Source organism: Geospiza fortis, unplaced genomic scaffold, assembly GCF_000277835.1.
Source record: "Geospiza fortis unplaced genomic scaffold, GeoFor_1.0 scaffold403, whole genome shotgun sequence".
NCBI classification, from domain to species: domain Eukaryota; kingdom Metazoa; phylum Chordata; class Aves; order Passeriformes; family Thraupidae; genus Geospiza; species Geospiza fortis.
Genome location: NW_005054336.1, coordinates 4,825,588 through 4,842,341, shown reverse-complemented (window position 1 = coordinate 4,842,341; position 16,754 = coordinate 4,825,588). Strand labels below are relative to the sequence as shown.

General features: G+C 38.7%; 1 protein-coding gene across 2 annotated transcripts in view; it reads left to right on the top strand.

Moving 5' to 3' along the window:
- Positions 1-5,018: 5,018 nt before the first annotated feature.
- PLPPR5 (phospholipid phosphatase related 5) overlaps positions 5,019-16,754 on the top strand; it is a 57,493-nt gene continuing 45,757 nt past the window's right edge. For both annotated transcript variants that reach the window (XM_031057856.1, XM_031057857.1), the window contains exon 1: positions 5,019-5,087. In XM_031057856.1, coding sequence (XP_030913716.1) covers positions 5,019-5,087 — 69 coding nt within the window. The remainder of the gene's footprint in view (positions 5,088-16,754) is intronic.

Here is a 16,754-nt window from a genome sequence, read left to right as displayed (position 1 = left end):
TAAGGTTCACCAGTTAGTGGCAGTCATGAATTTTCAGGTAGCAAAAGCAGCCAAGTGTGTCATTCCCTGCTCTAATCAGGGTGATTTGCAACTGTTCTCTCTCATGTGTCTCTCAGCTGACAGCAACCTGTTCTTGCACATTTTGTATATCATTGGTTTCACACTTTAGTTTTGAAAATACATTAAATACTGACTCCATCTGTATGATCTTTATCCAAGTTATCTTAAATACTAATTCTCCCCCAGCATCTTTACCATCAGTATGTGCTATGTTTCTTCTGTTTCTTTTTCCTGTTATGTATATAGAGATAAGCTCTTTCTCCTATTGGAGAGAAATGCCTCTCATGTGTTTCTCTGGAAGACCTAAAGCCTGAAGGGATCATCAGTCTTAAGTTTTCATTTTACAGTATTTTTGTAAGAGAAAAATAATTTGGAAATGTCATATATTTGGCTGAGAACAAACTCCCTAGCATTTTACATAATAGACATTAGTGTACAAAATTCTCTGTTTTATCAGTCCTATCCGCAGATGAGTTCTTTGATATTCTGTAGTTTGGTTTGATATTCAGGTTACATTACACACCAGACTCATCTCTGTTCTGTCAGTTATTCAAAGAATGCCTTTGCTGTTCACAGAGTTAGCTTCCCACTGCTCTGTCTGTCCTCTGTCCTTACACCCTGGGATCAAAACTAATATGCATGTCAGGAAAAAGAGACTTTCAGTTACTGCAGCACCAAGCTTAAAATGTAAGAGAAATCCTCTCGGAGAAAGAGAAATCAAAGTGTGAATATGTGGAATAACTTGATGAACTCTGTTCCTCCAAAGATTGTTCTGAATATACATTTCAGTATTTCCACCATGAATATGGTTCAGTATTTTTCTCTGATCATTTTTTTCAGCCTTAGCAAAGCTAAAACATCAGCTAAGGCTGATTTTTGTCAGCTTTAGATCATGTAATAATTCTTTCTGATATAAAAATGAACACTTGTTGTCTGTGAAAGCCTGAGTAGTGTTTGAAAAAGAACCTGTCCCTGGACATATGCATGGAACTGAGTGGTAGCTGGAACACAGATGAAAATCAAAAGGAAGATCTTCACTAACAGCAGTTTTCATAAGTAGAGTATCAATTACTGTAAAAATTAACTTTACATTTTTTCTCACCCCAATGACATTCAGGAGGAACAAGAGGCATGAAATGTAAGCAGTAAGTCTGAAACTCTTCAGGTGTGCACAGCAATCTAATTCTTGTGTAGCTGGGTGTCAGGGCTATGCCTTTGTGCTCACCAGTCTGCCACCACCAGCTGCTGCAGCACATCTCAATCCAGCCAACTGCAGAGACAAAGCCGTGGACAATTTAAACAATGAGCTGACATGAGATAAAGTGGTTGGAGGAATTCTCAACCACCGTCTCAGCAAAGTGGTTCACTAATTAGTACAGGAACTGTCTTAGAGGGAATTTTGGACTGTCCTGAAGGCTTCCCCAGGCACTTCCTGCAATGCCCACAACAATTTATGTGCTTCAATGTGTTGATTATCATCTGGGCAGGAAACTCCATTTCAGAACTAAGGATATTTGAGTTAATTTTTCTGGCTGTGAAATGCAGTATTAAATAAATCCCTTGAAGTCATATTCAAACTATGAGCACAAGTACTTCCTCCTCTGTTTCCTAGTAAATTGGAAGTGATTAAAATCTAGGCATCTTTTTGCATTGAAAGTTGTTCAAAGTTTCCCAGAGCATTCTAAGAGGATGTGTCCTTGTGCATCTGAAGTACCTGAGTCAGTAGATATGCCTAGAAATTGCCCATAGAATTGACTCCCAGATCCTACCCAGAGCAGTGGCTATATTTTGTTAAAAATATTCTGCTGTTGTGGCCCTGGTCTTGCTGCCCAATTTCCACCCCCCTTACAGGAGCTGAGAGTTGGTTGTTTAGGGGTTACAGTCATAGTGCCAGGTAATGGTTGGACTTGATGTCTTAAAGATCTCTTCCAAACTTAATGATTCTATGGTCCTATGAAAACTCTGCCCTAGAAACACTAGTGCAATTGTCTCATGTTGAGGAGAGGTATAAATTAAGTGAGTTTTGATCCAAATGGCATCAGAAACACTGACAGCAGGCTTGCATCAACTGTACTAAGTGAGGATGTTCAGCCTACAGCTGCCAAGTGTGAAGCTCACCCCGGGCTCCCATGCTGCTGTTGTTCAGAGCTGCTGCCGCTCAGCCAAATGCTCTTGTCCAGAGCTCCTCCTGGAGGTGTATGCTTGCTGTCTCTTCCCAAACCAGCACAGCTGGGATTATGATGCTCTAGCCTGGCAGCGAGGCAGATGGGTGATGACGTGTGCCAGGGGTAGGCTTGTCTGGAGAGGGATCCTGTAGGTTGTTGTTAGGCATGCCCCCAGAAGAGCAGCTCGCGGGAGACAGGCTGCCCAGTGCATACAGCAGGGTACTGCCAGAGAAAATGTTTCATAGGCTGCCTAGTAACTACTTACAGAAAAAGACTTCATAGCACTAAAACAGAGCTAAGCTAGCTCCTTATCCAGAGATATTTATAGGGATGCTTGTAACATTTCAGCTATGCTCCCACAGATGGCTTCTTGATGTCTCATTCAGGCTCACTCATCTCTCTCCAAACTCATTGCAGCAACCTCTGGAAAGGCAATTGCATGTATTATGTGTGTTTATCCTGTGTAAAGAGTGTTCCAGGCTCTGACCAGTGCCTACCTCAATGCTGTGGAAAAAAAAATCTGTGATACATCTCAGGCTCTAGAGCTCATCCCCATTTGAGTGCACTGAGAGCTTTTGACACTGGCCAACACACATCTACAGTACTTACACAAAATTAACAAGAACACATTGCTCTTTTGGTGCTATTCTGGAGAAGATGGATCTTAGACCCTTTTTATTCTTGAGCTAATGGCTGAAGAGCTGACACATATTGGTCCTTAATTCTCAGAGCTTGTTCCCTTTTCTTCAACGTATTGTTAGCACTTAATAAATAATAAATAAGTGCTATGTTGGTGTATCTTTAATGAACTGAGCCTATAGTCCCAATGTGCAGTAGCTGTGCATGCGCATCTCCATGTGCAGTATTAATGGTTCTATTATGTAACTGTATAATGGAGTGTCAAGGAGTCTCTGGGACTCTTGCCTGAGAGAGGATTTGAAAGGATATGAACAGCAGAGTTTGGCCCTGGATTCATAAAAGTGAATTGATCAACAGTAGACCAGCATTTTCTATTTACTTGATAAATAAGTTCAGCCTCTAACAATCTGAGAGAAATTTCAAGAACATATGCCATATTTGCTTGCTTATGAAGCACTTTTTTTCATTGCTTTGGATAAACACAAACTGAATGCAGATAATTGCAGCTGTGTTTTATAGCACCAAAGACAGGGCTAAAAATGCCCAGAGTGGCAGGGTCACAGCTAAAGTTCTCCCAGCTCCCAGTGAGACCTGTCTGGTACATGCCTAAGTCTCACAGAATTGAGCAATCGCTCTGCTTCACATTGCAACTGACTCCCTCGTGAGAGGAGGGATGCACAATGTCAGGCTCCTCCAGCCACCTTAATGAAGGGAGCAGAGCATTGCTGGGAGCCAGGCTGTACACACAGAGCATTTTGGTTTTTTGATATTGCTGGGAAGCATCTGCTTTCTCTTCTATTTAGCCGGCTGACTCCTGGACTGCTGAGCCCCAAGCCCTGCGTGAAATATGCACATGCACAGGCAGGGCATGAGAGGGAGAAAGAGTCAGCTGCAGTTTACTAAAGCATCAGAGGAAGAAAAGGAATCAAAGATGAATTGATTCCTTCAGTCAAGGAGGGAGGCCATGGAAGAGAGAGAAGGAGATGCAAGATGCTGAAAAATGTGCTACATGCAAGAAATGGAATGAGGGAAAGGGAGTATGTGGAAAGATTAAAGATTAACTCGAGGGAGAACACAGGGACATCAGAAGGAGAGAGCATAAAAAATGGGTGAATAGTGAGACATAAATGAAGACTAGTGAGGGGAACAGCTCGGAAAAACAGAAGAGAGCTAATGGACTATTTCAGTATCTTTTGGGAAGAGCCTAGAGGGAAGCTTTTAAAGCAGAGTTTTAAAAATTAAATAATCAGAGAAATAGTGGTTATATTGGTTATACAGGGTGTTTTAAAGGAAGAGAGCAATCTAGAGGGACTACCCAGCATTTAGAAGTTTTCTAATTCTTGAAGATTATAACTTCTCCAGAGATTTTAGTCAATTTACTATATCAGTCATGGGCTGTTTCCTAGTATCATTATATTACATCCACAGTACTTTTTCCTATAGCAGAGATTAGCAGTGAAAGTTTTTCTTTCAGGCAGTTATTGTGGTTTTTTTTAGTTTCAAGTTTAACAACAGATCCTGATTTTCTTGCAAGGGAATAGGAAAGTTTTTGTAGGTGCAGTGCTGAGAATAAGGATTCTGTGGATCCTTAAGAACCAAAGATTCACTGTACTGAGGCTGTGCAACACAACTTCACAGCTTGGCACTTCCTTTTAGTTCTGTGTTCCTATGCTTCTGTAGAAACCTGATAGATTAAATTTTAAATTTTGAAAACCTTTAAGCTTCAATTAATGCCTCTTCACCAAAGTCCTCTTGTTTATACTTTAAGAACATGCTTAAGGTTCTTTGAAGTCAATAGAATTAGAAAAGCTCTGCCAGAAAGAGATAAAGAATTTGTTTTGTTGATGTATGCAGCATATAATTAGTAACTTTTTAAGTATAAATCTTAGTATAGATACCATTATTTGGAACAAGAATGACTGTAATCTATGTAAAAACCTAGCAAAATCTAAACTAACTTGAAGATCTTTCAAACTGGAATAAACAAGTGCACATGAACAGTGCTCTTCCCTGATGTAATGCTCACCCCTCCTTATTTTGGTACAAACCTGTGTTTTACACAGGCCCTTTCAGTTTGCTGTCAGCACATTATTATAAACAAGGCCAGCTTCTGACAGATGGACACAATATCCTGTGTTTCCTTCCCAGGTGAACATGATTTCGAGCAGCAGGCATCAGCCTCAGAGAAGCCACGTGATGTTGCCATGCTCCATATTAGTTGAGGTAGGTAAATATAGTAGATACATTGCTAAGTTCTTGGGTGTATGTTTTAAAAAAACACTCTCAGCAACTATCAATATGTTTATGTTTATGGGCTGCTCTCTGCTAGCAATCACTTGTGGCAGCTGGGAATGGTACTTTTCCTGTGCCTGTAATATTCTTTCATGAGAAGGAATGGAGTCCCTATGCCTGCAATTAAATTTTAAGTGATTGTGATGTTCTGAAGAGCCAGAACACAGGGAAGTGAAGTACCTCTGACCTGGACCCATAATTTTGGTGATTAAATCTTAATAATACTCTCTAAGCCTGCAATTATTTTTGTTCTTAAACCACTTTACATTTGAGAGTTGCATATCTTGTGGAGTCCAATAAAATATTGCTATGAAGGAGAATGTAACTTTCCATAGGCAGGTTCTACAGGGTAACTCGGTTTAGAATAGTTGTGCTTATTTATATTGGCAGAGGTTTTGTTCCTATTTATTTTAAGCCATTTCTATGTCCAAAACATTTAGATCACACAAAAAATTCCAGCAATATTTTTCTTATCCTTTAGTTCATGCTAATTATAAAGAAAAATACTGATGGTTCTTCTCAGGTTACCAGCTGACTTAGTTTGAGGGAGCCTGAGGGAAACGATTAAGCTGTATTTTCAAAAGTCTTTCCTGACTTGCATGTGCACACTGGTATCATTGGATTCTGTGGACTGCAGATGAAAGTGGAACCTCTTCAGATAAACGTCTCTTAGGCTGAGTGAGAGTGGGGCATTTGCATTCAATTTTCTGCCCAGCCACAGACTCGTGCATCTTCCTGAACACCCTCTTGGGCCTTTCTGCAGAGGCAATTAGACATTGTTATTCCTGCATTTCAGGCCATCAGCTGTTCTAGGGATTTCAGTGGTGCTTAGTGTTAGACAAGCACCACTTGAGAAGTAAAACTTGACAGTAAGTAAAACTTGTAAAGTAAAACTTGAGAAGTTTTAAGGTTTCCCTGTGAATCTAATTCCTAGACTCTGCATCTTGGTACCCATCTCCTTACCTCATATTGGTAAGTGCTTTGGATCCTGTGGGATGCACAGATCCTTCTCTGATACATTTAGAGTTATCTGATAAATGGAGAGTGGGGGATGTCATAAATTGAGGGAGAATATAGCAGCATGTCTAGCAGAAGTTTTTTATGGTATAAACATTATGACTTAAATGACCTTTCCTGGAGAAATTCTCATCCTCAATAGAGTCATGGAGCCTTTTGGCCTTTTGAGTTAAGGTGTTCAATGTTTTTTTATCAGCACATTCTGGAAGTTATTTCTGTGTGGATAGAAAATTGCTTCATTGTCTGGCATTATTTCTGAAATTATCACATAATTTCAGTAAGTTTTGTAACTTGGCAATTTATGTTCACAGTTTTCAAGTGATGTTTGTGATCCATTGTGACACAAATCACTGCAGATCCACTGGCTTTTCTTGCTTGTGCAATGTCACACTGAGACAACAGCAAGACTCATGGCCTCTGTGTCATCACATCTAATGGCATTAGGGGATCAAAAACTCTGATGATGTCATGATGAGTTTTGAACTAGGATGTGAATTGCTTAGGCAGTCTTTGTCATTACATTTGTCCAGGATGTTATAGAGATCATCTTGCAAGACAGCTCTTGTGACTGACTATCCTCTTAATGCCATTCCACAAACAGGAAAAAAAATAAAATCACTGATTGTTTTAAAATCTTGCTGAATTTGGTGTATCAGTTTTCTGTCAAGGAGCATGGAAGGAAACGGTGTCAGAGTTTCCTATTCAAGTAGATTCTTCTTTTCTTTTGTGAATATAGCCAAGTTTACCGACCCAGATTCTGATCTTTGTGAAACTTATTGCCATATATTGATAAGCCTGCATTTACTGTGTTGGTCCTCTAAGGGACTCTTGGATTGAAATTACCTTTCCTGGAAGCAATTCCTTCACAATTCTTTTCAGTTGCTTATTTCTATTATTCATTTTAGAAATGCTTTACAATGAAAAATATATGTACTATAATACAAATCTGTCCTGGCACTGCTAGAAAGGAATAGCCTGCTGCTAGAAACAGGGGAGGCTCTGGTTATCTGTGTAGTATTTAACTTTCAAGAACTGCAACACATTTTATTTGACAATGCCCTGAGAAATTAAACTTCCAGCCATATCTAACAGGATGACAAACATTCAAAGAGAAGAGGATTTCAACATTAATCATTCACTGAGAGCAATGCAATTGAGAGAGACCAAGCTGATGCTAATGAAAAGCACTAACAGTGCTAATGAAAGATTTCAATGTCTTCTACTGACAAGGCAGGCATTGGAAAGCTTCTGCTGCTTTGAAATGGATAAAGCATAGTAATTCAATAAATGTTCTTTATTTGTGGTCTTCCCAATCAATTTCTGAGCTTAGCTCTCGTAAGTAACATAACACTTAGTAAGCATTTGCACCTTAGCAGGCTGTTTAAGACTTGGATAACAGAGACCCAGAAGTCTGAAATGTTCTGTGTGCAAGAGCTGTGTGGGTCACCCCAGGCAGTGCAGGAAGGGCCACCTCCCCCTCTCTGCTCATCCTCCCCTGCTAGGATAAGAATAAGAAGCAGGTACAATCTCCCCTGCTTTTCACAGTGCCTCTTTTTTTAATAAGAAATAGATCAAAGCACAAAAAGACGAGAAGAGAAAGTGTCAAGGACAGTAGGATCCAAGTCAGCTATACTCTGATGGAAACTAATTAATGAATGTTTTTTTCTGGAATTGTGTCAAAGCCTGAACATGTTCCCAAGCTTTTTGCTCTTCTCTGTAATGCAATGACTTTTTCAGCCCTGACTGAGGAATGCAGGGAGAAGGAAATCCCCGGTACCCAGTGGATGCACTGTGGTTCACCTTTCCTGCTCTCCTAGAAGGGAGGGCACAGTGATTTGTGTACCTGTAGGACATGAACTTGTAGTTGAACTTTCCTTTTTTGGGGGGTTATTTTTAGTGTGCTTAGGGATATTTTTAGACAGTGGAAGTCTTTTCTAAGAACATGTATAGCATAACTACCCCAATTAGTTTAAAAGCTTTATTACTCTATAGTTCTTTAAAGCATCCACACTGCTGGTATTTTTCTTGAAAAATGAAATTAAAAGATCGTGTAGAAGTATCTATCCATTGCATAAAACGAGTGAGATTCAGTTACTGGTGCAGAATTAAATTACTGTGTCTCAACAGCAATGAAAAGATCTCCATCCAAGATTTTTTCTATCTTTGGGGTAGATTATATGATAAAATCTGCTCTACATCCCTATTTACATTATCCTTATTTCTGGAGCTGATAGTTGCAAATATTATAAATTGAGATATAAACTGGAGAGTGCATGATTAAAACCTGTCTGGATGATATGTATTGTTTAAAGTTGTATATAATACAACATACCTGGCTTTCCCTAAGCTTACTGTTGACTTGGGCTGAGTAATTAATGTCAAGGTCAGCTAGGAAAAATCTGATATTTTTCTCATTTCTATGGGTTTACTTTTTTTTTTGTTTTACTAGCTGAACGTTTAATTGCTCTAATGGAATTAAATACTGGATATTAGGATGCCTAGTAAGCTAAATAATTTACTTAAATCCAATTTGGATGCTGTCTAGTCACTGTAGAAGCAGCATTCAGCATGATAGGTATTGGCATTGCTACATGAAGAAAATTTTAAAGCCATAAAAATTATGTGTCCTAAGGTAGTTGTATATTTTTAGCAACTATCCACTCAATTTCCCAAAGTTAATTTTTGTGCCAGCTTAGGGAAAATAGGATTCTGCAGTCTTTATGTTCTGTTCTCAGGTCTCCTAGTGATTTTAATTTCTCTAAATCAGCAGAATTCCTATAGGAGGGGGGAGAAAGACCAAACACTAATAATATTTTAATGCCTTTCTATTTCAGAGCTAGTTGTGTACCACATTTACAGCTTTACCACATAGCAGTCACTTCAAAGGAAATGAGCCTTATTTGCCTCTAAAAATTATAGTTTCTGGCAATATGAAGAGTATAAAAACTGCATGATGCTTTAATGGCATAAAAGTAGTAATTAGGCAGTCATAACAAAAATTATATATGAATTTTAGTTCTGGTAGATATTGCTTAATCTTTGCCCAAAATAAATCCGGAAGACATTTCATGTTCCTTGGTTCTGTCCCAGTGATTCAGCCCTCTTCCCCCTCTATCACCTGCCAGGCCTGTGCAGAGCCAGGCCTGTGCAGACTCAAACCCTCCTCACACTGTCCTGCTGCCACATTGGTCACCAGCTGCCTGCATGAGCTGTTGAGCTGCTACCTTTTAATCCTTTTGCTCTGGCAGGAGCCTCCAGAATCCCCCACTTATTGCATTTTCCCACAAGAAACCTGTAATTTCAGCTTCTGATGTTCTTGCCAACTTTGCAAATGTACCCTTGCACAAATCCCTTGCTCTCCACCTTTCTTTTTCTAATATTTTTCCCCCATGATCACTTGCCACTTCTTTCTTTTAGTACAGTCAGTTGTCTGTAGTTAAGCTGGCCAGCTGGATGAATAAGACACTGAATGAGGAAGGATTTTCAGCAGCAGTGATGAAAGTAAAGAGTTGTGTATTAACCAAGCAAGCATATATTTTGTTACATAATAATTTGACAGTGTTCCCTGTTATATCAGTGGTAGACATATTCTGGTCTAATAATTTTCTTATCCTTTAGCCCAACAATTTGTTAAACAGAATATTTTTAAATGAGGAGAGCAATCTTATGTGAGTTAATTTAACAGGGCTTGAAAGCTTTGGCTATTAATAATTCACAGTGCCAAGTTACCACAAAGAATCTTCAAAAGCTGGTTTAACCAATTATTTTATTATTATTACATCTCTTTAGTTTTCCAACTGTTACTTTCAGTTCAGGCTTCACTTCTGAAAGCTGGAAAGGCTGTTGCCTTCTCTCAGAAGTGACTTCTTGATGCTTTAGTTTCTTCCTTGCTGCCTTCATTAGTCTTTTGCTGATGCTTGACAGCTTGACAATACAGTTTTTGCCTGGAAGGTAATTATGATGAGAAACTATAATTAGGTCAAAGGCATAATCTCTTAGATTATTTTTTTAAGAACGAATTTTGTAACAGGTATTATGTAGCACTTTACTGGAGCACATACGTACATATAAATATATAGATATATACACACAGAGTACTGTCTCTTTAGAAAGCGGAAAATTAAGAGGTATCTTTCTTGCTACCCCTTTAGGTAAGTGGATGGGCAGCTTCAATTTGTATCAATTAAGCAATTTAGAGGAAATATGATTTTATTCTTAGATATGAATTACAATAATCAAGTGAATTGCAATAATTTCTGTGAACCACCATTAGAACAGATTGTAACAATTAAGACTAAAGACAGCAAATCGCTGGGTTGGAGTAAATCAAATGTAATTCCCAGAACCACAGAAAATTTTAGGTTCAAAGTAGGGCTGACCTCACTTTTTGGTAAGGTTCTTAGAGCCTGGTAAATGAAGTTTTGAATATATCTGCAAGGACAGAAACACCTTGATAGGAGGAAAGTATCTGCATAATGATTGATGGAAATGAATGCTTCATGCAGGAATTGTTTTGTAGGAATCCAGTCATTTGGAGAAACACACAAATTTCAGTGTGAGCATGCCTATGCCTTAAAAATGTTTGTCTTTTTAGTCTTGCTCTGAGCTTAGCCTTGCAGCCAAAAGGATAGTGCAGAGGGGATATCTGTAGAAGGTTTCTTAAAGTGCAGAGGGGTCTGTCCTGCAGGGGGCATGAAAAGTGCGACTTTAGGAAACGAACCAGTGCAGGAAATTCCTGTGAGATGTATCCTCAGTGGCCTGGTGATTGTGTCATTCATGGCAGAATCCCAGGGTTTACAAATGCTTTGTGTCTTTGTAGCTGACTTTTGTCACTTGGGTTTTCCGCTTTCTTGAGTTTTCTGGCTTTGCTGCATCCTCATGAACAAGCTACAAAAAAAAAGGGCATTTTTCAGAGGCACATGTGTAAAACATGAATGTAACATGAATGTCTTGTGAATGGCTTGGTGTCAAATGAAATGTAAGATACACATTTCTTGGATCTCCATGGATCATGAATGTGGAGGGGGGATACATGAGGGTACCAAAGAGCAGGTCTGATGAGTATGATGAACTGGACTTAAGTATTTTTAATATTTAAATTTTTCAAAGTAATCTAAGAAAATAATTAGCACTATCTCTAGTTTTCTTCAACAATTACCTGGATACTGTTTGTAATTCTGTTTGGTAAATTCTGTGGCTTGGGATTTTTTTTTCCCTTTTCTCCATTGAACCACTGCCTATATATCCTGAACTTGCTCTTTTTATGCTTTTGATTGTAATTTTATGAAGTAATGGATAATGTTCAGCTCAGGAATGGGATTTCAGGTGTAATGCTAATGAGAAATGTCTGGTATAATTTGTAAGAACATAAGTCCTTCTTCGGCACAACTGTGTGTGAGCTTACCCAGCAGAAACAGTTACAGAGGAAGTGTGGGACTCCTGCCAGCATGAGCTGCATACATTAAACTACAACCAGAGCTGGAAGCATTCTGTGACTTTGGTGCATAATTTATTATATTAGTCCATTTGTCCTTCCCTTCTGAAAGAAAGCCAATAAGTGGGTTAATTTAATCTTACGTCCAGCCTTGTGCTTGAAAGTGAAGTCTTGTATACCTTCCCTGTCCAGGATACAACTGCTAGGGGCCAAGCTGGGGTAAGAAAAGAGGGAACTCTGCAAGTTTTACCCTGTAACTGCCACTGAGGAATCATCAGATGTGAAAGGAAGACCTCAGAGTTCCATGCAGAGTCCCATGCCAAAGTGACAGTCTAATTTCTGTACACACTTTCCGATGGTTTTACGGCTCCCCTCATTAGTATCGCAAAATATTTTATTCTCCAGTCCTGGAATTAGCAAAGGATAGTGATAGCAAGGATGCAAAGCTAAAAATTAGTCATAATTCTGTTAAAGTGTGGAACTTAAAAATGAGAGGGTGGGTTCATCCAGGTATAGACCAGCAAAGCTGGCCACTAAAGCAGCCAGCCTGTGAGTAGATAAGCACTGATTCATCGCACAAGTTTTCCTGCAAATGAACAAGGTCTCCTTCAGTTAAAACAGAAGTTTATCTCCATCTCCCTGGTAACTTTAGCTGTTGTTCATAGATCCTTGAGCAATGTCTTTATAGTATCTGTAAAAACACTGGGGGCTTCTAGGGTCCATTTTCTATAGGTAGTTAAACTGGGTGAGAGCATAACGTACCCCAAAAAGGTCTTGATGAGCTCACCATTTCCTTCCTTCACAGTTTGGGTTTTCAGCTTGATGAGATCTTTATTCTGACAACATAGGAACTTCGAGGAGTGGGCAAACATTTACTTTCAGTGTATCCCCTTAATGACAGTACAGATCCTTGGTCAATAAATTATCTTAATTAGTCCGACTATTTATAATAAAAAAGTAGAAAGGAGAAGGCAAACTACAGTGCATTAAACGGTCATATTCAAATGAGTGAAATTAATTCAGTAATATGTAAAGAGAGTTTTTGAACTGGTCTGTAGAACCTTCAGGCATTGTTCAAATGTCTGAACTAATTTCAGTTTATGTACAAAACCAGCTGTACTAATACATACAGTGTCCTACGCAGGGTAGGTCTGTGTGATTTTTCTTTTTCCCCACTTGAATACTGCACCATGAATAGGCTTGTGCTATGTCAAATACTGTGCAGTAATCTGCTATGTCATTATTTCATGGAATCATTAATTACCTTGGGAGGTGGCTTTTTTCATTACAATAAATTACAAGAATTCTGGGTGAATGAGATGAGGTAGCTTATTTACATATTCTGAGGCTAGTCATATGATTTTTATTGAGCCAATTATGCCAAAGATTGCCAAGTTTACAGTCAGTTTGTATAGCATTGCAGTTACCAAAAATGTGTCTATCAATGAAATAAATTTGTAGCAGTGGTTGTAATTTTCTGAGTGGTAGGCTTTTTCCTAAATTTATCTCAGGAAAGATTAAACAATTATTATTTGAGCTTTCAAGTACCAGTGATTTATTTCATTTCACACTGACAAAATTGTGTCTGTGGATTTTTATTATAAATAGTGGTAGATATGCTAACACAGGCTTTAATTCTGAGGATGTACAGGCCTTAGGTACATGATGTCCCACTGGTATCCCAAGACTCCGTTATAACCTATGAAGAACTATACTTCTTAATTTGAATACAGAAAACAGTTTAAAAAAGATTAATTATATTACTGATGTAAATACTGACTAGGCAACTAATGTGCCGTGACTGCTGCTCATTATATCAAACTCAATCATTTCATTGCTGCCTTGTCCTCCTCCTCATTTGTTTCATCTCCATCTGCTCACTCTCTCATATTACTTGCACTGCATCATATGAGGTACCCAAGCTTACTGGGCAAAATGTTGTCTTCTAGGAAAAATATGGTCCAGTTCTACAAAATACTGCACTATAAATACAATAGTAATGCTTATGCTGCTACTAATTTGACCATTTTTCTCCCTGTTTGAGTCTTGGAAAGTATAATTCCTATTTTGGAGCTAGTTTATCTATGTGTCAGTGAAAGTTAAGAGCGGAATTGATGACATCTCACTACAGCTCTTTAAAAGAAGGGTGCTAGTCTAAGCTAGTCATCAAAGCTGGTGTCATTACTCTTACAAGTGGTATCATAAGAGGCTGGTATTTCTTAGGATGCAATGAATGACATTTTCAGAAGATGATTCATACTGCCCTAATGTAGTAGAGCTTAGTCACCTAACGGAGTTGTCTCTGTAAACTGTATGCTAAGACCATAGGAAAAACTTAAATTTGGTGCCTAACTTGTTTGAATCATACTGGAAGTGTTCTGGGTGAGCCCCCATTTTTGATTCTGGGATGATGCTGCTCCAGCTGCTAGTAAATTTTTTTATCTTGCATTATCATGGTTCTACAAGCATAAATTTTTGCAGTAAATGTCCTGGGTTTTAGGACTTAGATCACAGCATATCATTAAACAATTTACTGTATCAATTAAAATGTCCTTTTAGTTGTCTCTTAAAAATATCTGTAGAGATTTTTTTTTGTTCATTCTGTCTTTTCCCTACTGCTGTGCCATCAACACAAAGGCAATATTCCTCTCAGAAAGGGCTGGGTTAGTGTTTCAGTGTAGCAGTGTGGAGATCTAACAGTGAAAGTCATGGGGCTTCAAGCATCTGACACTCTGATAAAGCATGAAAGAGGTAAACAGGAAAGATAAAAATAGTGGGATGATTTGATATCAATTCTTATTTTCCTTCCTATTGAGAAGGCTTTGTTGGGTTGGCTCTGTTTCTTTACTGCCATTTGCCAGAGCAATGTTTTATAACTAGAAAATACAATAAGCAGTGGTGATGTAAGCACATGAAAGGTTAGTGGATTTGGTTTGGAATTGGAAACACCTCTTTGTAATAAAGGTCATTATTTCAAAATATTGCAAACTAGTGTGTCTAAGGTTTCTCTTGGTCTGCTCTGCTCTACATTGTGTCTCCTGAGCTAAAAATTCACTTAAAATTAGGTAGCAAATGAAAAGAACAAGATAAACCTATGAGGAACATCGGGGGAACTCTTGCTCTGAAATCAGTGGCACTATTCCCAAGGAAGTTAATTTCCAAACAAGTCTGTCAGTTCTCTGAGTTTCAGCTGACAATTTAATGTATGAATAGCCTTCTGAAACAAAAATCGTGGGTTCTGGGCTTTTCTCTGCCATTCTTCTGTCATGCATATCACTGTGGTTGCAGAATATATTTAGCTGGTTGCATTAGTCACTGGGGATTGTGTTCTTATGCTTCTATATGTTTGGTTTAATACATGCTTGCATATTCAACTGTGCAGACAATAAACATAATGTTCATTGTAATAAAAAGCTATCTCTGCTTATACTGGATCAGCTAACTGTGGTATATTGGTACATTTATAAACAGAAGTTGGTTTGTGATAGCAAAATGCAGGACTATTTTATCAGCTGGTTTCTGGAAAAAGATTGATTTTCCTCCATGCAAATATTTGAAAGATACATGCCACCAGCATTTCTATAGGACATACACTCAAACAGAACTGAAGAGCTGAGTCTTGTGCTAACTGCAGTCCAACTGTTGACCTTTGTCTTTGGATCAGGGCATGCATCCTAACAATGAGGGGGTCTCTATGCAATTTCTGGGATTACAATTTTTATGTGTATGGTAATGTGTATTAGACTGTGCTAAAGTAATGGGGAAAATAGAATTTGTGCTAGGCAGAATTCACCACAAGATGTCTCATGTCTCACTACAGATTTTTCACAAAGGTAGGGAGCTATCCAGCTAAGTCTGGTGAGTGCAGTGCGAATTACATGATTTAGATTCTTCTGGAGAGTGTGTTAAAAGCACTTAAAAATAGACTGGATGTGGAATCCAGACGTGACGAGTGTGTTCTTCAAGGGCTGATTAAAAATAAATGCACGGAGACTAACATCACTGAATATTGAAAAAATTCTCAAGAAAGGGAGGAAAATGAACAGTTAAAGCCAAAGCACAGCACTAGAAGGATGAGTTCTCATTATAAAACAGGGTGATCTAATCTAATTTGTTATTTTTTACCACCTTTACTATGTAAGATAAGTGGACTCTATGGCTGGAGAGTCCATTAAGAGTGGTTTTCACCCCTGTAACAATTGGGGTGGGGTGTGTACCTTTAAGGAACTGTTTTATCTGCTGGCTCTGGGGATTGAGACTAGAGCCCACACATGCGTGATTCTGTACAAGCCTTGGGCACAGCTGTCTATTCTTGTGTGTATTGCTGTATATGTATTTTTAAATAGATCTCTTTGTGTTCCTATGTGTATGACTTCTTTCAGCACTGGTGCAGACTCTTCTCTTACTTTAGGATGTTACTTGAGTGAGGATAGATTCAAGGCCAGCTACCAATTTTCTTTATGACTGTTAAATAAAAGCTTTAAGTGTTAATTGTTTTCATAGCTATCCATATACAAAAGACTACTTCAATTCCCAGTGTTGGAAGGACTGGGAGGTCAGGGTGGGTAGTTGTGGGACTGTAGGGAACTGTAGGGAACTTCTACTGTGGCTAGAAATGAGCCAGGGCACAAGCTGATTGTATAAGTCAAATGTATTTCACATATCTGATCACCCAAACAAGCAGATATGCTCAGGATAAATGCTATGTGTTGACAGTTTTTTTTTAATATAAGTAAATACACTAAACTTATTGAGTTGGGGTATGTTGAGGAATCTAATTTTAAACTTTCTGATGGACTCTTTTGTTAACATGTAGCTACAATGTATCTCCAAAACAAAACTGCCACAAAACTGCCTGGCAAGCCATAGAGCAAAAATGAAAAATTATTTTCTTGTAAAATCACAGAATCACCCAAGATCACATGGAGGTGTTTAAGGAAAGACTGGATGTGGGAGTTAGTGCCATGGTTTAGTTGACGTGGTGGTGTTAGATCATAGGTTGGATTCAATGATCTCAGAGGTTCTTTCCAACCTAACTGATGCTGTGCTTCTGATTCCATGTTGAGATCCTTCCCACCCCGGCCAATAGTGGCGATCGGCGTGCGTGCCCGGGCCCGTCCGAGCTGTGGCTGTTGGCAGTGCCGGGG